The 22,403-nt window shown below is 40.7% G+C and overlaps 1 protein-coding gene across 4 annotated transcripts in view; it reads right to left on the reverse strand.

The window, feature by feature from the left end:
• Window positions 1-22,403, reverse strand: part of LARGE1 (LARGE xylosyl- and glucuronyltransferase 1) — a 284,069-nt gene that overhangs the window by 106,705 nt on the left and 154,961 nt on the right. For all 4 annotated transcript variants that reach the window (XM_063154402.1, XM_063154401.1, XM_063154400.1 and 1 more), the window contains one exon: window positions 5,500-5,671. In XM_063154402.1, coding sequence (XP_063010472.1) covers window positions 5,500-5,671 — 172 coding nt within the window. The remainder of the gene's footprint in view (window positions 1-5,499; window positions 5,672-22,403) is intronic.

Consider the following 22,403-nt stretch of genomic DNA (forward strand, 5'->3'; position numbering starts at 1 on the left):
TTCACCAGACTGGCTGCAGACTCAAACCTTTGAAGTCAATATTTTGGAGGTATATCTCAGTCCTATAGGAAAACATTCTACCTATCTATACAGCAATGGAGAATGAGGCTAAAGCAGAAATGCTCAAACCCCAGCTGAAAAGCTGAACATGACTCTTGAAAGTTATGGGTTCCCAAAGACATATTTATGCATAGAGATTGAAGTTTGTATATAAAACTATTAATAATTACACAATCCCCAACTGGCTCCTAGGAGAAGCTGTTAAATGTTACATTGCTTGAGACACTGTTTCAGGCTACCAAAGAGAGGTGTGAATTTCTCCCAAAGCCTAAGGTTGCCATTTCAAAGAAGAGATTTTTACATTTCTGCACTCTGCTATGGAACAGCTGGATCACTTATTCTAAGGGCATATGCAAAGTGCTTATCAGGAAAGGGCAGAAGAGCAATAATTTACAAAGAAATCCTACTGCCTTTTTTCCATCTACAGAGCGAATGGAGTAGTACCTTTACCACCTAAAATATTAAATTACTATGTAAGGGTCTGATCTTTTCAGCAACTCCTAAGATAACTGGAATAAGAACCTTTGCAGAGCAAGGACTTTGGGTATTGCAGGTGCTGTTTAAAACATGCTGTAGGCCTTCTACACAGCAAATCAGACCTGGTTAGATTATAAGACAGTCCTGAATCTGAGTTTCTTCCAGGCATGGTGTCCGAGAAAAAATGAATCTGAGCTACTGGTTTCCCTTTATCACTGTTTTTGCTGGGAAGAAAAGTCTTCCCAGACACAGAAAGAATCACAGACCCTAGTACCTTCCCTCTGTGTGTGGCTGCAATTTGGAAAAGGCTATTCTGGACTGTCTCATCAGTTATGTTGCAGCGACCTGGAGACAGAAGTTCTTGCCTTTCCTGCACTGATGTGAAAAATTCTTTAGTTTGCACAAAAAGCATCCTGGTGTAGGCAGGTTTATAATGGTGCCTTCTAGCCAGCAACTGGTTGTTGAAGCATCTCTAGAAGGAGACCCAGTGGGTATAAAGCTGCCCTCCTAACTGGGGTTGGGTGTCATGAGAGGCTCCTTTGGAGACTAGCATTTCCCTTCATAGGAGTTTTATTGTACTTCTGTTTATGTAACATTTCAACAAACATTCTAGATTGCCCCCAAGAAATCTTCACGAACTTACCAGGGACTTCTGTGAGAGAAACAAGGAAGACATTAAAACATTAGTTTAGTAAAATATCCTTTGGTGGAATATTTGGGGCTCATGACATGAGACAGTCTTTCAATCTTTTGTAATGCAGGCAGGAGAAATAAAAAGACACTTCAGAAAAATTGAGAATTACCACAGAATTAAGCCAAACATTTACAAAGCAGTAAAAGAGTATCATATCTCTCCAAATTACTTGCCCTTCCTTCCATTTCCATTGAATGATAGAAAATACAATCATTTAGGTTGAAAAAGACCTTTACATCCTACCATCAAAGTAACACTACCAAGTCCATTCCACTAAACCTTGTCCCTACATGCCACATCTACACAGCTTTGAAATGCAGCCAGGGATGGTGACAATTTCCTGGGCAGTCTGTTCCAATGCTTGTCAACCCTTTTTGTTGAGAAATTTTCTGCTCCCTTCTCTGGACATGCTCCAGCACCTCGATGTCATTCTTGCAGTGAAGGGCTCAGAAATGAACATGAGACTTGGGGTGTGGCCTCACCAGTGCTGAGAAGAGAGGGACAATCCCTGCCCTGCTCCTGCTGGCCATGCTATTGCAGATACAGGCCAGGATGCCATCAGCCTTCTTTGGCCGCCTTGGCCCACACTGGCTCATGTTCAGCTGCTGCTGACAAGCACCCAAAGATCCTTTCCCACTGGGCAGCTTTCCGGCCATTCAGCCCCAAACCTGTAGTGCTGCATAGGGCTGTTGTGACCCAAGTGCAGGACCTGGCACTTTGCCTTGTTGAAACTCACAGAACTGGCCCTAGCCCATCGATTCAGCCTGTCCAGATCCCTCCTGTCCAGAGCTTTCCTGGCCTCCAACAGATCAACACTCCCACTCAACTTGGTGTTGACTAAGTGTGCACCCTATCCCCTCACCCAGACCATTGACAAAGATATTAAATCAAACTGGCCCCAATACTGAGCCCTGGGAGACACCACCGGTGACTGGCTGGCAAATGTACTCGGCTCCATTCACCACCACTCTCTGGGCCCAGCCATCCAGCCAGGTTTTTATCCAGAGAACATGTCAAAGCCATGGGAAGCCAGTTTCTGTGAGAATGCTGTGGGAAACCATGTCAAAGGCTTTATTAAAGTTTAAGTAGACAACACCCACGGCCTTTCCCACATCCACTAAGGAGAGCCACGTTTGTCACAGAAGGAGTTCAGGTGGGTCAAGCAGGACCTGTCTTTCACAAACACATGCTGACAGGGCTCGATCCCCTGGTTATCCGGCACACGCTGCAGGACAGCACTCAAGGTGACCTGTTCCATGATCTTCCCTGGCCCCAAGGTCAGGCCAATAGGCCTTTAATGCCCCAGATTCTCCTTCTGGCCCTTTCTGTAAATGGACATTGCATTTATTCATCTCCAGCCCACTGGGACCTCCCTGGTTAGCAAGATCTGCTGACAGATTCAGCCAGGCACTGCCCTGTGACAGTGGTCACAGGGGTCTTCAGGTGAGGAAAGAGAAGAGAATGTTGACTCCATGTTCAGAAGGCTGGATTTATTATTTTATGATATGTATATATTACATTAAAACAATACTAAAAAGAATAGAAGGAAAGGTTTCCTCAGAAGCTAGCTAAGAATAGAAAAGAATTAATAACAAAGATCTGTGGCTTGGACAGAGAGTCCAAGGTATCTGGTCCGTGGTTGGCCATTAATTGTGAACATTCAAGATGGCCCAATCACAGACACACCTGATGCATTCCACAGCAGCAGATAACCATTGTTTACATTTTGTTTCTGAGGCCTCAGCTTCTCAGAAGGGAAAAAATCCTAAAGAAAAGGATTTTCTCAGAAGATGTCTGCGACACTGCCCCTGGCTGGCTACCTCGCCAACTGGGTCAGGAAATAATCTTCCACACACTCCAGGAACTTCCTGGACTGTTTCCTCTCCCCTGTGCTGTATTTCCAGCAGACCTCTGCTAAGTTCAACTTACCTCTCTGGTAAGTTCAAGCCCACCACAAGAACAAGGGCTAGCAACTGTGAGACTTCCCAGCTGCTTACAGAATATTTCTTCTGCCTCCTCATCCCAGGCGAGCGGCCTACAACAGACTCTCACCATGGTATTTGCTTTGTTGGCTCTCCCTCTGATTCTTACCCTAAACACTCGACTCTGATGTCACCATCACGAGGTCACCTTTGCTAATGGAACTGCAGCCTATGACACGGGCTGGAGAACAAGCCTGTGCTTGGACACTTCCTCTCTCCTCCGCAGCATTTAGGATCCAAAGTCTTCTCCCATCCCAGCTCAACACCTGGAGCTACGGCATTGTCTCATCTACTCATTGTTTGCGCACAACTGCCTGGGAGATGAGCAGATGTAGACACTGACCAATTTATTGCCAAGATTAAAAAACTGTGGAGAAGCAGGTGATCAGCTGGAATTGAAAAGACACATGGGACAACTTACAAAATCATTCATTTGGGAGTTGTGCTATGTATGTTAAGAGGGCAGCAGTACAGGAATTCTGACTCCATGTGTAAGTTAGAGTTTTTCACAGCTCTGATCAGACGAACATTCTTGCCTAGCTCTATGGAGATTGATTTGCACACACATTTTATATCCATTAATTATTCTTCTCCATATTTCCATATTTTCTGCCTGTATTTTCTTTCAATCTTAGATCTGCCTCTGCTCCATATTCATCTTTTTACAAGCAGTCTTTATGCCTGGTTTTATCCCCCCTGTAATAAAAGCACGATATCTTCATTAAAATTACAACTGATATTTTAAGCAAGGAGACTATACCCCTTATTGTCTCAACTCAGATTTTGCTCTCTTTGACCATGCAGCCCTCTATGTCCAAGTTCTGTTTATCCACATTTCTTCTCCTGCTATGACATGCTATTCACTGCAGTCAGCCAAATATGGCTATTAATGGGACAGCTGCACACAGTGAGACAGTACAATAGCCCAGCTTTACTTCCTATGCATACATTTATATTACTTAAGGTTGTCAGGGTATACGTTTGTTTACATGAAACTCAAGGTTCAGTGGAGGGAAAGGCTTGGTGAAGAGGTCTGAACAATACATGGAGTAAAAATTGTATATTCCTTAATGAAAGAAGCTTGAGAATAATTAAGCAAAAAGGTGACTGCTTCTGGCTTGCTGAAAAGACATCAGTGTATCCACAGAAGGATACACAGAATGGAAACAAATGCATGAAGAAGTAAGCACTAGAATCCAGTCTTTGACATAGAGCTAAAATAACAGGTCCTGTCCCGGAGCTGGGTACTGAGAAAAGCAGGCCTTGTGGATTTCAGCAGGGGATAAGTACAGTAAACGCGCTCTTTCCTGGCTCCCTCCTAAAGCAGTGGTGTATTTTGGCTTCTCTAAATAAATACTCCCATTTGCTTAGGCTGACTTAGCTTGAGATGATTTTGAGAGAGATGATGAAACACATCAAGGCTGCACTTTTACAGGGTTGTAAACCTTCCAAGCAGGATGCTGGATTGTCTCTGCACTTACCAGCACTGCAATACATATGCTGAGGGCAAGAGGAGAACAAGAGGGTATGTCTCTGACTCTGAACAGCTAGCAACACTGGAACCTGGGAGAATTAAATGGTTTTAGTGGTGTGCTAGCCAGAAAGTGCTCTGCTTTGTGACAGGGTAGTAGGGGAACTTTTTTGTAATCATCTCCTTATAGAGTTACTCTAAAAGTGTCCTTCCTCAGACCAACTATGAAATACATTTTCAAGGAGCTGTGGGAAATGGGAATAGGTAGGGAAAGCTATATTAGGTGCTTAGAATCCAGACCCCTTTATCAACTTATTAAGAGGACCAAACAGCAACTTATTTCTATTCACATGTGTAATTCTTTTCCCTTCTTCTTCCTCCCTGGTTCAAGAATGATCCCAACTTCATTCATTTTCAGTGGTTACATGGAACAGTTAAATTGAAAATAATAATTAAGTTTTATTAAACAAAAAAATTAATAAAACCCAAGTTTTTCCAAAAGGTATTGAACAGTACATAACTACAGCATGCTCATAATTCTTTATCATCTACTGTTTTGTCAGGCTCTCATCTGCCCCAAATAATCAGACCAATAAAACAAACTACATAGATAATCAGTGTTGTCAATTAATCTATACAGAACATCATTGAGAAAAGAGATCACAAAGAGAACAATTACATTCAAGCACCAAAAACTGAAAGAGTGAAAACATTTTACAAAATCTCAGCTAGCCCTTTCACCCACACTGTATTGCTTGCCTCATCATTCTCCCCCCACCCCTCAAATAAGGACAGTAAAAAAATCATTAAAATACCTTTGAACTTGTGAAAGACGGCCCATAGCTCAGCAATGTCAGTGGCAAATGTAATGTCTGTGTCGAGAACAATGACTCGCTCAAGATTGGAAGGTAGAGTCTTAGTCAGAACCAACTTCATCAGCCCGTAAATCCCAGAGTAGTGTTTGTTGGGGATCCAAGACACTTCAGACTTGACAGGAAATGGGAAGTCGGAAAGAGGAAGAAAAAATAATCTTTATTAGAAAGAGAAAATTTTCCTGAAATTAGTTTCTTGTCATAGTGGAAGATCTCTGAGGTGGAAAGTAATCTAAAAGCCTGTATTTAAATTTACTTCAGAAGTGCTGAAATACACTAGTTTCTGAAAGCTTGGGGAAAAAAAGCTCTTTCAGGCAACCCCTTCACACAATATAACTACAATTATTGGAGCCTTTCTGGTCTGGCAGAATTCATTCTGAGACATCCATGTGTCCTTATAAAACTGAAATACATTTTTAGTCTAAAACTTGAGGTGCATCATACATTACTTTAATTTCAACCAAAAAAGAAGTTGTCATCTCAAAATTTTCTCTGCATGATCTTTTCCTTACATTTTTTATAGATTTGGTGGTCAGAATTTCAAAAGGCTAATCATTTGAAATAACGGGCCAGAAAACTGCAAAAAAATTGTTTCTTACAAATGCAAATTTTCCTTAAGCCTTTAAGTTTTAATCTTTAACTTAAAACTACTGAGATCCCACAGACATGCTCAAAAGTAGAGAAATTTACAGAAAATTGTCAACCACACTTTTTGGTTTTATGTATTGAATGTGGCAAACTCAAACATTTTCATTTCTTCACTAAGAGCTAAAAAAAATATTTGTAAAACTTGCAAAATAAAAGTTGGGAGGCTAAGTTCAGTAATGCATTGTACTCTTGACACTGGGATATTCCATGAGCTGTGTTTAGTTTTCTTTCTGTGAGACTCAAGTCCTCAAATTTCAAAAGTTTCTGCTTAGAAGTTTTTGAGAAGTTCCTATTTCCCTGTCTGAAACTCCTTGTTTGTTTTAAGAGGCATGCACTACAATTCCCAGATTTTATGTTTTCCCTGGAGTAGTGCTCTCAATAACTTAAATTAGTATTTTGTCTACAAAATCTTGAGTGAAACAGATTTCAGGATTTGTCCTGGCATGTTACACTTTGGAGAAAGCAGGCAGAAACTCAGTGTCTTCATAAAACTGAGGAGATTTATTCTGTTGCTTAACTATCTTATATCTATTCACTGCCATTGTAAATTTTATTCTATGAAATAAGATTTGCACAAAAAAAAAAAAAAATTCCCCCAAAATCCTTAGAGAAAACCTTCTGTAAGAGAGTGAGTTCCTACATTTCGAAGCTGGAAGCAGGGTTGAAGAACGGCTAATAATAGGTGCTTAGAGCACACTTCTTTTTGAATATAAAGTAACAAGGCCTCTGATGATGTAAGCTGACCTCCTCTATTCCCTTTTAAATGGCTCACAACTTTTCTCTGTATTCTCAGGATTCCTGTATCAGGGCAGAGCTCTCTCCCACTACAAAGTTCATTAAAAAGACAGAGGGAAGTAGAACAAACCTTTAAGGAGAAAGACAAGAATTTCAGGGGAAAGGTGGGAAAAGCAGATTCTCATAGAATAAAACCAGAAAGTCCAAACTGAAGCATGAAGTTTTGGTTGGTTCATTTGAAAACTCAATGCTCCCCAGAAATATCTTCTGTGTGTAACAGAGATAATTTCAAATTCACACTCTCACAACTCTACTTATTTGTGGTCCCTGCTTTCCCATATCGTGGCTTTTGGAATGGACCATCACATCATGTTGTATTTAATTTATACCAAACAGCATCTATTTTGCTTCTGCAAACCATACTGTTCTCAATCTGCCACTTGATATCCTTGTGCTAGACCAGTCATACCTGACATGTTAGAAGTGTTAAGACATTTACAGACTTGAACTTGCTTTTACCCATTGCTATGTTATTAATTTTGGATAGCATGTCCTTCATTCTATTAGCTGAAATGTTTCTCCAGAAAAACACCCACTGTGCTTATGCAAATAAGTTTAATAAGGTAGGCTTCATATGTTGCATGAATAGCCTGACACAAGCAGGGAAGGTAAAAGGTGGCTGGAAAAGCAAATCACCTTCAAAGTGCAGTTATTTTCTTTGCTCTCAGGATTCCTAATTTCTAACACCATATATCTGGTGTTAGAAATTGGGAATCCTGAGAGCAAAGGATTGCTCTCCATGTATCACCACAGGGATGAAACCCATGTCTGGCAATTCCTTCTGATCTGGCACACAGAAGGCAAAAGCCTGCCATCCTGAAGCCTGATGTCTGAAGGCACCACTTTCAAAAATGAAAGGGGCAGCCCTGTTCCAAATGGTCCATCTCAGCTGGCCAGCATGTGTTGGCTTTGAGGATATATTGAAGCCTGGACACTCAATCAGTCCAATTTATCCCCAGTTTCCTCTCCTGTGATACAGAGTTGACTAAGATGCACACAGAGATCCTAATCAGCCCCCAGCATAATTTCTTCATGGCTTTGCTATTCAAGAAGAATGTAACAGTTCCAAATTCACGGTAAGGAAAACTCCTTGCGCTACAAAAGAGCTGTGAAGGCTCATTGTCTGGCTCACCACATTGCGCGAGGAAATACACAGGCACAGCGTTGGAGCAAGTGCTTAGTCCTTATCTTGGTTTTGGCCACAACCTGGAGGTTATTCTGTATCATGTCAAAACCTTGCAGGGAGCAGGGGGAAGGGACTCTGCCTTCTGAGAAGAAGAGTGTGGCTTCTGGTCAAAAAAACCATTTTTCTAAATATTGTCTAAATACTTTCTGTAAGTTTTAATACAATTTTGTTTGCTTAGCACAGTTAAAATGGCCCGTATATGGCATGTTTGTGAATCATAAGCTAGATCAGAGCTGCCTTCAGAGAACAAATATTCCTAGAAGATACATCAGCAACATTAAAAAATAGAGTTAGTAAAAGAGAGTGAAACAAAACAGTGTGACATACTTTGCCATTTGTGTAATTCCTAGTTCAGCAGAAACACCACACCCAGACTTGTCCTTTGAAGCGCGAGCTGCCCCAGAGCCATCCTACGCATGTCTAGGCAGAGACAGACAGCCGACCAGACAGTGAGGTGTACCCAAACATAGAGACTGTTGCTCCCACCTCTCTGGCATTTATCAGGAGATCAGTTCTGTGCTGCATGCAGACTCATGGGCTTGTGATTTTTATATTAAAAAAATTTAGATATTTTAGTTTGTTTTCAGTCTTCAATTATGAAAATAATAAAGATGATTCTGATGAAGGACCTTTAGTGAGTAGATTATTTCACTTAAAAGAATCAGTGTCAGTACCAGCTAAATGCTTTTCTCTTATGAAGAAAAACACAGATCTTGAGAGCTAGAGATCCAAGTCTGGACTCTTCAGATTTTCAGTCTTCAGATTGTTTATTATTTCTTATCTATATAATTTTTTTTCTGCCCAACAGAGGTCTGACCAGCAAGGCAGCCAAGGGCACTCTGACCTCCTACTGGGTGGTTGTCTCTTTTTATACTAAAAACTACATACATCATATTTACTTTTATTTCCTAATACTTTTCACCCATATTAGCAAGTGCACCTTCACCACAGACCAATCCCAAAGTGCCAACATCACCACAACAAATGGATGACAAGAAGAAGAAAGACAAGACACACCCTGATCCCTCCATCTTGTCTCCATAACCCCCCGGTAACAAAACCCTAAAATCTATATTTCACCCTGTAAATACATCATTCCTGCACCATTCATTCTTAAGTGACTCTTATGTCCTCAAACAGGTAGCGCATCCCTAGAAAGATCGAAGTCAAGCTACCAAGCGCTCCTGGCAACATTCTAAGATTTCTGAGCCCCCCAAGGGTTTTCTCGGTAACTCTGGACATCCGGAGTGATGTGCTGAGTTCCCACACCTCACCAGCAAGTTCTCTTCCCTAATTGTGCTGAATCTCTGGGAAAAGCTGACCAAATCACAGTTGCTGTGCACAGCCTGACTCAGCTTTCTCACAGTTGCTACCACTGTATAAATGCTCATTAAGTTAGCAAAAGTGTCATTTTTAACAGAGAAGTCTCATACATAGAGCTTAAAATGTTCCCTTGACTGAGAGAGGGGAGAATGGCAGCCCTTTCTCGGTGAATGACTTGTATGGTGACTACATTCCTAAGCATTTAGGTATTTTCATTTTTTAAAATACTTGAGTCAAATTGCTCACACATTACGATCACCAAGCACAACACTTGTACCAAGTCATCACAAATATATCGAGCCAGACTTTGACTCTTACACTGTACTTCTTTATGGAACTGCATGACTTTTTTATATGTTCTTTTTTTCCCACAAACAGATGATGGGGCAACTTGCCTAAGCTTCCCCGGTGAATACTGACTGCTCCACAGATGTAAGAGAAGTATCTGTACAATGACAGGTTACCTGAGTCTCTATGAAAGGGATGGAGGCTTGGACTTGTACACTTAGCATGAAACAAGTCAGGAAAACAGGACCAGCATGAACAGAATGATAGTGACCAACACAGAAGGACAAAAACCTTTGGAGCTTCTGACACAATACTTTCTGTATTGTGTCAGATCAATCACCCACTGAGCTCAGTGGCTGGGACCATACAATAGATGGTGGCAGCTGCCTACTGAAGAATATAAACCCAGGGGAATTCTATACCAATACTGCTCCCATATATATTTTCATTCTGCAGTGAGTTGCACCACATTTTGGAGCTACTGGTGGTATTAATGTTGGTTAATAAATTTTGGTGGATTTTTCATCTGTGAATTAGATCAAATTAGGATACACTTTCATATTTGGCGAAAGTCCAATTCATTATATTGAATTATTACATTTTGATTTAAACCTCATACTCTTAAAGGTCTTGCATACCAAGACACTTTGCAAATATGACTTTGCTGCACTCACCCTTCTCTTTTCCACATTACTAAAATCATTATAAACAGAGTAGTGAGATGAAGCACAGGAAAAGAAATTATGTATTTGCTGTCTTGTGTACATGTTTACGTGTACACAAAGTGAAGCATCAAAACAGTAGCCAGAGGAAAGATAAACTAAGGCTATATGGGCCTGCAGGACTGTATATGTTTCTCTTATAGTTTACCAGCTTCTCTGAAGCACTAGAGGTTGACAGAAAGCCTAAGAGCCTGATTTGCTACATGCTTCTTGGATTGGAAGGTGATATATAATAGTACCATTAAAAAAAGCTCTCAAAACTTTTAGCTAGCAACTGTATGAACTTAAGACTGCATTTCCTTTCTATAAATAGAAGTTTCCCTTCTAAAAGCATTTCCCCCATTAAAGACTTCTGATTACTTCCCTACCAGAAGAAAATTCTATCCTGACTTTTCCTGATGAATAGGTTGTACCCAATACAGCACCACAAAATCACAGAACAAGCTTGGAAGGTACCTCTGGGAGTGATTTGGTCCAACTTCCCCCTGGCAAGCATGGCCACCCAGAGCCAGTGGCCATGTTCAGATGGCTTTTGACTATGTCCAAGGATAGGGACTCCACAATCTCACTGGGCACCGAGCCAGTGCTTGGTTACCCTCACAGTAAAATAATGTTTCCTGATGTTCAGAGGGCTCCTCCTGTATCTCAGTTTGTGCCCACTGCCCGTTGTTCTGTGTCTGAGCACTCTGACAAGAGCTTGGCTCTATCCTTTTCACACCCTCCCTCCAAGTATTTATGTACAATGATAAGATCCTCCTCCAAGCCTTCTCTTCTCTGGATGAACAGTCCCAGCTCTCTCACCTTCCCTTGCATGTGAGGTGGTTCAATCCCTTCATCATCTCAGTAGCCCTTGGCTGGATTCTCCATTATTTTCACGTCTCTCTTGTGCTGAGGTGCCCAGAACTCAGCCTAGACCCAGCCCTCCTTCTGTGGCCTCAGCAATGCTGAGGGGAAAAGGGTCACGTCCCTTGACCTGGTGTCAATGTTGTATCTAATGCTGTCATTGCTGCAAGGGCAAATTCCTGGCTCTTGTTTGACCTGGTGTCCCCCAGATTCTTTTCTACTAAGCTGCTCTCCAGCAGGGCAACCCTCAGCATGTCATGGCACATGGGTTAGTTCCCATATGCAAAATTTTGCACTTTTTGTTGATCTTCATGAGGTTCCTGTCAGACCCCCTTCTCTGTTATATAGTATTTTTTTGCGATTTACTTAATGAAATTCCTCACTGTCCTACAGAATATATAGCACGGAACACTCTGAGGTACAAGAAGTGCCCCTTGTTCAGTGTGGTAAGATGGAATTTTGGCTGATAAAGTGCTTCCCTGGCAGCATGTCCCTAAACACTTTACCCTGGAAAAATGCAACCTCCAATACCATATTGATTTTGTCACTACATTCACTGCATCTTCCTAGGTATGCCTGGGGGAAAAAAAAAACCAATCAAAATAATGCAGAGCTATGACATAGCATCCCCTTGCCCACTCCAAACCAAAGACACCCGTGCTGCTCGCTGACTCCACAGAAGCACCACCAGGGCAGTGCCTTGCAGGAGGAGCTGTGGGTCAGGCTGGCTGGGGGGAGGCACCAGGCTGACAATCAGCAGCCCTGAGGTGCCCCTTGCATGCCTCTTCTGCATCTCAGAGGTGGGCTCATAAATGGCATCAAACAGAACCCAATTCCAGCACCATCCTGACTAATGGCTGCAGATTCCCTGTGCTGGGGAAACAGCCAGCAGCAAATAGAAGAACTAATAAAACAGGAAAGGCAGAAGGAAGTAGAAAATACAGTCCGTAGATTTTGCCTCTCCAGAGCCTTCATGCCAGGTTTTACCATTAAAAATACCTAGCATCTAGAACAGACTGATTAAAATAAAGAGAAATGTGAATCAGGTTTTGTAATAAATGAATCAATGGAAACATGGATATCCAAAAGTAATTGGCATCTACTTGCTCTTAAACAACTTCAATATAGGCACTATCTTCCTTGAAAATTGCATCAGTCAGACGATAAACTAAGTTTGAAATCTTAAAAGAAGGCAAACAGAGCAAAACTTCCAGGCCACAGCAAAATCACAGAGAGTTTTAAATCTGCACAAGTTGTAGCTGAATTGTATCTCACACTGATCTGAAAAGCAGTGCAATCTACATGGTGAAAGAACTTGCAGCAGGAGGGATCTCTGTGAAGCAAAACCAGCCAAAGTCTTTTGTAGCTGCTGGCTACAGGCAGCCCTTACAAATATCCTAGGCATGGGGAAGAATCCTGAAATTCTGATGTGTGAATCAGGTAACAATAAAAATTGTTATTTCCTCTGACTGGATAAATAACTTTCTAGACACAGCTGACAACTTGTTTTTCACAGCTTTTTCATTACTTGCCTAGTGCTTTGATGCTACTATGAACACTACAAGTAGCAAGATATTGGTTTTTAAATCATGTGGCCTTCATTTAAGACAAAGCTAACAGAACTGGGGCTTTCATGTCACTTCTAAACTGGAGGAAAATACTGCCACCACTTTAATGATGATCATATTCTGTGATTTGTAACATAAAGCACAAAAAGAGGGGGTAAGAAACCAATATTGATTTGCTGGCAGAGGACAGGAAGTTTGCTTTATGCATGGTTTTTCGCATCACTGTTTTTCACACAGGGAGATCTTCATCCTGCTGTGAATATATGCCATACCTCTTCCCACATTCCTGAAACTTGAGTCACAATTCCAGCAGCACTAGCAGGGCTCAGGATTAGTTCCAGGATAATCCTTCCCATTTTACATTGACTATACCTCACAACATCTAACCTCTTTGCTGGGACATGTGACTGATCCCCTTTTTCACTCTCTTGCTTCCAGGGGAGCAGTATCAACACCTTGTTGCAGAGACTGGGTTAACTGGGAATCACTGAGGAAGGAGACAAGTAGGTTACCATTTAAATTTGGGTAAACATTCATGCCTGTCTTTAGCACATTTTAGCACACATAATTATAATAATAATAAAAGATAAAACTTAGATTGAGAAATTCTAAATCCTCATAGATCCTGAGAGGAAGAAGATTGCTGTCACCACCAATAGTTTTCTTAGAAAGAAAGCCAAAAAGAATCTCCTTGCATCTTACCTTCAGAAAATCACTGCACTTGCTCCATCCTTGTCAGGCATCCAGCAAACATTATCAGAAGAGCCTTATTTGAACAAAACCAGACTCTTCTATTAATGTTTGATGGATAACTTGTAACTTCCACATTGAATTTAGTTTTTTCATGGGTGATTCACATGTTTTGATCATACTGATATTCCCCCCCATAACCAGTCCTTACTATTTATATGAATGGTTGTCAAGGAAACCAAAAATACAGCAAAGTTGGGTAACTCTCCTGGATTCAGAATTTCTGGTTTCTGAGTATTTTAAGAAATAATAACTTGCTCTAAGAAACAATTGTAAGGCAAAAGGAATTTATACATCTTTGCTAAAATTATTTTTCTATTTCTGCTGCCCTTTGAGGCTGTTCTTGCTCATCACAGAAGCACTGGTGACTTTAATAGGATTCTGCCTCATCTTTCACTTTAAGAAACAGATGGTATCTTCCACACATGTGTGCAACAAGTCTGGATACAAATAGCAGTGAGCAAAAAGGTTGAGATAGAAATGGATGATTATTTGAACCTCTGGGTCCTGGATAATGTAGAGCAAATGCAGAAACCGTGGAGCAAGCCACAACTGGAAAGGAAGATTAGATACTAAAAAGGCAGAACAAACAAAACCTTCAAAATCAGCATCAGCATACAGCAAAGGAAAATAACTGCAAATTAATTTTCATCTCTGTAGCAAAGTCCATAACACAGTCTGACTGATGTTGAGGATTTTTTTCTTTTCTTTTTTGTATTTTCCTTCCTAATCTCTCACCAATACACACATGCACACAAAGGGCAGACAAGTGGGAAAAACCTAATTCAAGGATGCTTCTTCAAAACAACTTCCTTAACAACAAAATTAAATGAGGGTGCCAAGAGCTTATCCATGTTTTATACGGATACAACTGCAGACATAAACTAAAACTGATGTAGGATTTATTTTGGTCTCTGACACTTAGGCAACAAAACATTCAGCCATACAGCTTCTTCAAAAAAGTAAGGACCAAAATGTAATTCACCTACTGGGATCTTTAGGGACTATCTCACTCCCCTTAGGAATTTAGCTGGCTTTTCTCCCACTTTATTTAGCCCCATAAAACTCAAATGGCCAGTTTCTATTTGAGTCCTTTTATTACTCTCATTAGAGACTTTCTAATTTTTTTTCATTGTTTCTTGCTATCTCCAAAATGCTGAATGCTCTCTTTGTTTTCCTTTCTTCATTTGTGCAAAAAGGGACTGCAGAATGAAAAAGTCTGGCCAGTCTCAGTTAGTGCTGTTTTCTTTGCTTCTTGTTCCTTTGAGGCCCCTGGCCTCAATCACAGCTGTTTTCAGTGCAGCAGTCAAGGGTGGAGGACCTAAAAGAGTCTGAGCATCCCGAGAGAGGTCAGTGAGAACCAGCCAAACACCAGCCTCCAGCCCCACCTCTCCAGAAGAGGGAAAAGAACAAATCTTCCCTAGAAGATAAGATAAAGCCTTTTTTTCTTATTATTTTCTGTCAGTGAATGAGTGAAAAGAGACAAACAAGCTGAAGCAGATAAAATGGCAGGAAGCCAGAGCTTTCTGCTAAAAGCTGACTGACAGGTAGATCTGGCCAGAACTCACCCAGTGGTGAAAACTCAGGGCTGCCCCTCTCACTTCATCTGTATGGAAAGATAAGAAAGATCAATTGCCCGCTTTAATTGCCAGTGAACTCAATCAACAAGCTCTTTGTGCTAATTCATCAGGGAAGATACTAATCCATGAAAATATTATCACTGTCTGATGTACTGAAGCTTTTCCACTTCAGTAACTATGCAAGTACATACACACTGGCTGCAGCCATTCCATGTTCTACACATTTCCATGCAGCTCTTGGGGTCAAAGTCCAGCAACACAACCTGCATTTTGCACATCAGGATAACAAACAGGTTTCACCAAGATGCACTATGCAGGATAAAATGCAACAGCATATCCTGCATAAACACATTTTGATGGATAGACAAAAGCTCCAACTCAGTGACAAAAAAAAAATCTTTTCGTAAGGATTATCAGAGAATAATAGATTATCAGAGAAGGTTGCAGAAGTTACAGTGACTATTGCTTACCAAGTAATACCTGAGAAAGGAGATTGCAGGTGTAAAATACTAGTTATCATGCACAAAAACATTCCCAACCAGACACCAAGAATGTTGAAGGAATGACTTCCCACCCTTTTAAGCCTGAAAGATTCCCATCCAGTTTGTATCCATAGAAAACCGTGTTTGACAGCCAGAGTTGCAAAATAAAAAATCATAGAATATATCAAGTTAGATGGGACTCATAAGAATCACTGAGTGCAACTCTCTTCTCCTCACAGGACTACCTAAAACTAATCCCTATGACTAACAGGTTCATCCATGGTCAGGCTTGGAGCCATGACCAGAGCTCACGAGCTTGGTGACATGACCCTGGGGAGCCTGGTCCAGTGACTGACCACCCTCTCAGTGAAGAACTTTCCTGATGTCCTAGGGTGGTTTGTGGAATGGATGTGGGAATGCAGCTTCCACCAGATATCTGATATCTTAACACAAAGTCAAAACACATCAAATGCTTATGAGAAAAAGGATCCATTCTTCTATTCAGAAGAAAATCCCTACTTACTATTGGGCATCTCACCAGTAAAATCACCTTCCTCCAGACCTAAACTTACACTGTTTCTGCCTAAAGAGTAAGAACAGTAGAACTTCAACAGCTGAAAATGCTACACCAAAAAAAGGGCATTAGTTGGTGGAACACACATCCAACTAGTGGAATAAATGCTATATCCCATAAAGAACTCTTATGTCTCTTTTTTTTCACCAAAAGCAAAGAATTTGCAGGAAAACAAATCAACCTCCACCCTGCAGAGTTGGAGGCCAAGTGAGTGCAACTTCTTATATAGCAATTATTGCTTCATGGGAATAAAAATTACATAAAACAGTGTTCTTTTCTCTAGTGCTAAGTATTACCATCTCTCAAAACTCCTAGGGACTAAAATGCTCCAGGAATACATCCAGAATAAAAAGAATAATAAAGGATAAAAGGTATTACAATTATGAACAAGCAAAACTAACAATTGCCTAGTGCAAGAAGCAGTGAATGTGATAGGGTGAAAAAGTGTTCTTTTTCTTTTTTATTAGAAAGAGCTACATTGTCTCTCCAACAATGCAGCACTAACTAGATAAACAATCTGAAGAAAATAAAGACATTGGGAAAACTGGGCTCCTTCAAAAACAAGAAACACTGAAGTTCATAGTTAATTGCCCTGCTTCTGGTTAAATATCATCAAATACTTCAGATAACAGTTTGCATTAAGTGTCCATATAGCAGGCATGTAACTCTTACAACTTCCTGAAGCATCTGAGGGCTAAGTCCACCAGCGGCACCCTAATTCTACGTAATCTTGGAGTTTCACTCTAAAGACCATCAGATAAAATTGCAAGCAGACAGGTGAACAGAGGTTCCAAATGTCTCAATAAAACAATACAGATGGAACTATTTTAAAGGCTTTCATCTGTGTCAGCTAAAAACTGTGGAATCCATCCAGCTGTGAAAGGGGTCGGATCTCAAGTAATGGAGGAATATATGGGAAAATTAACAGGGGATCAAAATACTACTCAGTTTTCATCTTTTTTTCTTTAAGGGTGAGACCTAGACACCATCAACTTAAGCTCAAAGAATGAAACTTCCACAGGATTTAAAAATTTGATTGGAACAGAGGTAGCTCTACTAAGAGAAATTACTCAAGTCAAATTAACATCAGTGGCATCTCATTAATAACCTTACTATGTATGTCAAAAAATTAATCTTTGTGGGACTGCAGATTGACCTGAAAAGTGATAACTTCACTAAAAGAAACAAAATTTCTCAATTTACAAGTCCAAATGTTCTCATACTAAGTCGACTCAAAAAAGAGGTGATGTAAATAGCATTTCATTAACAATGTTATTACCTATCCCCCCTTTAAAGCAAGTATTGAGACTAAAATCAGACTGTACACCCTTACCTGGACTGAGATGGTTTCAGACCTATGGGAAGAGTGACTCCAGCATATGCTTGTGCTGTGCCAGGCACACAGCATGACTTTGTCATTTTCACTGCTGTGAAAACTTGTCACACAAAAAGGTGTGCCCAGACAAGGTGAACAACATTTCTGTCCACAAGTATGACTATTTCAGCCCCAGTCCTTCAGAAGACTTGGTCCCTACACTGCCTGCTGAACTGCTCCATAGGAAGTAGCTCACATCAGATCTATTGCCCAACACTTCCCTGAATCTCAATTGTTTCTCAGAAATAAGCCAACACCACAAATAAGCCAACATCATTTACAAATGAGGAAATCTAACCATTTCATCTCCCAGGTTGTGAATCAAGAATATTCTTGGAGTCCTTGCAGCCTCCTATATTTTTCAGCTTATCAATCAGGCATGGAAATACATTTACTTCAGTTCTTTGTAAATCTAGAAGCAAAGCTCATTAAACATTTTGATAAAACGCTCACATCAATACTGATCCTCACTAGGAATGCCTTGAGCAGTCACTGCTGCTCTTCTGTGAGTAATTGAATGCCCTTTGACAGGGAGGTGTCCCTGTGAGCAAGTGAAGAGCCATTAAGAGCTAAGACCATCTAACTATAGCCATTATACGTCTTCCTGCTTTCTACCCGCAGGTGCCAAAGAAAGAAATTGTGCTGGAGCACAGGATGACCATTAACTCTCCCCAGCAAGCACAGGGGATATACAACCTACACCCCTCATGCAGATAAAAGTGTTCAAATAACTTCTGTATATCCAAGGTTAGGTCAGCAAAATGCTCTCATTTCTCATAGGTGGATGATAATGCTCTGAGAAAGCAGCTGCTGTAATGGGAATGCATGGAACAAACGATAGCTGCCCAAGTTAGTTTGAGACGTGTCATTTTTAGGCTTTTCCAGGGCATGCTTTTTAATTTCTGTCAAATTGAATAATTTTTGGAAACTCTCATGCAAAGTTATTCATCCTTTTCTCATTCTCTGCTAAAATTGCCTTCCCTGGAGGTGCAGCACATGTTGCTCCAATGAGCAGTGTTGAGGAAGCTGAATGCCAAACAAAAATCCTTGCTGTTGAAATGTCACAGTCAGCTACTATGATACCAATGTGGGTGATTTTATGAGGAAGAGAGTTGGCTCCTTAGTTCTCACTCCACATATGTTACACAGAGCAGCTACACCATCTTCCTGGTGGACACAGAACAGAACAACTGTACTGCTTTTCCCTAGAATCAAGAAAAAGGTGGCACTACAGAGAGGCCGACAGCAATTAGAACTAAATTATAAAACTAACAAAGAAAACTCCAATGTTTTTTCAAAGCACCAGCAGCAGTAGGAAAGTACAAGGGGTTTACAAAGTCAGACATGAAGCTTTCTTCTCGAATAGTAGTGGAAGCACTGCACAATGTAACACAGGAGGCAGACTTCACAAAGGTTCCACTGTGCTGGGGAGTTTGAATTGCTATCTGTTTCCTGGTGGATAGTAATTTCCTCCCAAACAGTCTGAAGGAAAATATCTTGGCTTACAAAACCAAGTCTGTTAATTTCCAGTCATCTTTACTGAAAATTATTGATAAAAGACTGCTCTTAAGATGGCAGCACTGTGTCACAACCACAAGAATCTTTTATCACCTGAGACTTCAGGCCTCTAGTATTCAATATGTCCATTAGCAAAGACACAAAATCTCAATTATAAAGTAGAAATTCAAATCTAAAAATAAGTCATAAAAGTTATACAAATCTGTAAAATGTTTTGATTAGAGACTTCATTTTCCAGTATCTTGGATTTGCATATTTAAAAAAAATAAAGAGAAGGGGACACGACAGGAAGCAGCAGCAGTCAATGCCTATCATTTCACTGACATGTGCAGTGGGCCAGTTTACAGGAAGACAAAAGGCTGGTGAAATGCAGGAGCACTGCAAGCCCCCCATAACATGTGAGGGTTTTAGATCAAAAGCTCAGCGCCATAGAAACACTTTAACTGAATACTTACTGCTGCGTGAATGAATGTAAACATAAACAGATGCTGGGTTTCTCTTTCTGAGTTGCATTAATAGCAATTAGATCTTGCATATGAAGTGGAAAAGAAATGAAGCAAAGTAAAATACTTCTCCTTTATAACTTTGTGTGTTTGCCTCTGAGGCACACAGTGAACTTCTTAACAGATAAACAATCCTGTGCTGCCCTTAAGAATATATAATCTACATGCAGTGCAATGCAAATACAGTCAAACCCTTATAGTCCATGATAGTTTAGGGGTCAGTCACTATTACTGTGATTATTATACGTGGCTGCAACATCCAGTGGAATTTCTTGACTAGGAAGATGATGGAAGGCAGGAGAATGCTGACCAATTTTATTGTTCAAGGCTTTATCAACAATGCTATCATTGTCACCCTCTTAAACTGAAGTGAAAACCACCAAGCTAATAATCTGTTCATCAAATACACTCTCATATCTTCCCAACTGCCAATCAGAATCCCTCTCTCCCATGCTCAGAAAGTGGTAGCTGCCATTCTGTTGAAATATTTGCTTGATCCTGCTTCCAACCTTGGTATATTGCAATACTGCAATACATACAGCCTTATCACTACTATCACTTAATGGAAGAGCTTCTGCTGGTATCCAAAGATTTCATGGCATTTGAGTTGCTTTTAGTGCAATTTGCTGCAAAGACATTTACATATGGAGCATACTTTAAAACAACTAACTTTATTTGGATTTTGACCTACAGTAATGTTTGCATGGACAATGCAATGTGTCAGACAGGACTTGCTTGCTGTCTAAATGGTAAAGGGAGTCTCCATAGCAAGCGTTCTTACAGGGTCATCTTAGCTGGATTGGGTGAGACTCCCTAAAACATGTTTCTATACAACTTTTGTAACCCAGCTGACCCATGGTCCTACCTGACCACAGCAAGATATGTATTATGTGTATAGATCACCTTAACCTATGTACAAAACATTGCCCAACTATCTTAAGTATGTACAATAAACTGTCCTACATGATCATTTCTACACATGCAGAACAGTTCCTATTGATTGTCTTACTCTTGTACAATTGATTGACTTTGCAGCAGGAACTGTCTGTGAATATCTGGGACAGCCAGATTCTTTGTCCAGGATGTTAATCGACATGCTTAAGCATACAAATTGGTCTAGGCACCGCAGGGTCTGCCTGGGGAATCTCAACAACTGTCTGAAATTCCCACGGGGACCACTCTTGTAACAAGCTGTCAAATACTTCTTGTGCCAGCAGTTCCATCAATCACCTAGCTTCAGCTTGGGCTGCTGTCTCAAACCAGTCCTTTATCTCATCTGTGCAGAAATCAAGCCTGGGAGTTCCTGGACCACTGAGGGAATTTAAGTGCACTAGGGGTGCACACAGGCACAGCCCTGAGAACCAACTATGCTACAATCATAATTAAAGAATTAAACTACTTTATTCTTCTGCTTAAGTCTCATAGCCCTTGCCCATTAGCTCAGCTGGCTGGAGCACGGTGCTAATGACACCAAGGTCGTGGGTTCAATCTCTCTACAGACCCTTCACTTACGAGCTTGACTCGATGATCCTTGTGCGTCCCTTCTAACTCAGAGTATTTTGTGATGTCTGTCTAAATGATGTCAATATCTGACCTAGTGAACTGGCTTCAAAGCTGATGGAAGTGGCTAAGAAGTAATTCACCTCATACTGCAGCAAATGCCCAAAGATAGGTGATCTTTATGCCATGCTTTACCTGAGTTTGCTTGTGCCGTATCAGACTACTGATTTTGTAGTGATCTGAGTGCAGATGTCAACATTTCTGATAGGAAATCACCTAATGCAGCACTGGTACTCAGATTTGTGGTCTGTTGTTTCGGGGAACAGTAAAAGCTGCAATATTATCTATATGTATAGCAAAGAATGGAGCTTTCCATATTTCTCTTTCAGATCGAATGTTCATCTATTACAAAACCCTCTTCACCATCCCTTCAAGTTCATAAATCAATTGCAGCACATGTGGGCTAAACTATTTAAAGGAGATGGCTTTTCTACTCTATCAGTGATTAAAGGACAGTGTATCTGGGCCATTTACTCACAGCAGAGCAGGCAACTGCTCATTCTACATTCTGCATTCTTCAGTTCACCTGACGTCACCAGTGTGTCAAGGAACATGTGGGAAAACAAACTCACCTCATCTGTATTCCACCCATCACATATAGTACTGCCTTATCAGCTGTTCCTTCTGCTTGGGACAGCGCAGATCACAATGGATTTAATGCCTGTGTTTCCCTGGGAGTGAACTGACACAAGATTCCATGTTTAACAATGAAGTGCAGAAGCCAAGTGCCCAAGCCACACACCTTCAATAGTTTGTTCTGGAGCTTCTTCATGTAAGACTGAACTGAAAAAAACACTATATCCTGCAGCCACATATGTGCAAATCACAGCTATAATAGATGAATGTTTCACAAGCTTTTTTTTTCCTTTTATTTAATGCTCAAAGACCATTTTCAGTTTCCAGTTATTTTGTGGGATGCATTGTTGTATTAGATACGTCTACGCATTAGGACCAAAGCTGACTAACACAACTAAAGGGATCATATAAAGTGAATTTACACTGCCAAGTAACCTTCCAGTTTGCAGTCACAGCCATATATGGCCACATAAATTCGGAAGAGTTTTGTGTGGGCCATACTGAGTAGTGGAAGAATGAAGAATGTAGCTGTGGAATAGTTCAATTACTGGCACCA

The sequence above is a fragment of the Melospiza melodia genome, chromosome 4 (genome assembly GCF_035770615.1).
Source record: "Melospiza melodia melodia isolate bMelMel2 chromosome 4, bMelMel2.pri, whole genome shotgun sequence".
NCBI classification, from domain to species: domain Eukaryota; kingdom Metazoa; phylum Chordata; class Aves; order Passeriformes; family Passerellidae; genus Melospiza; species Melospiza melodia.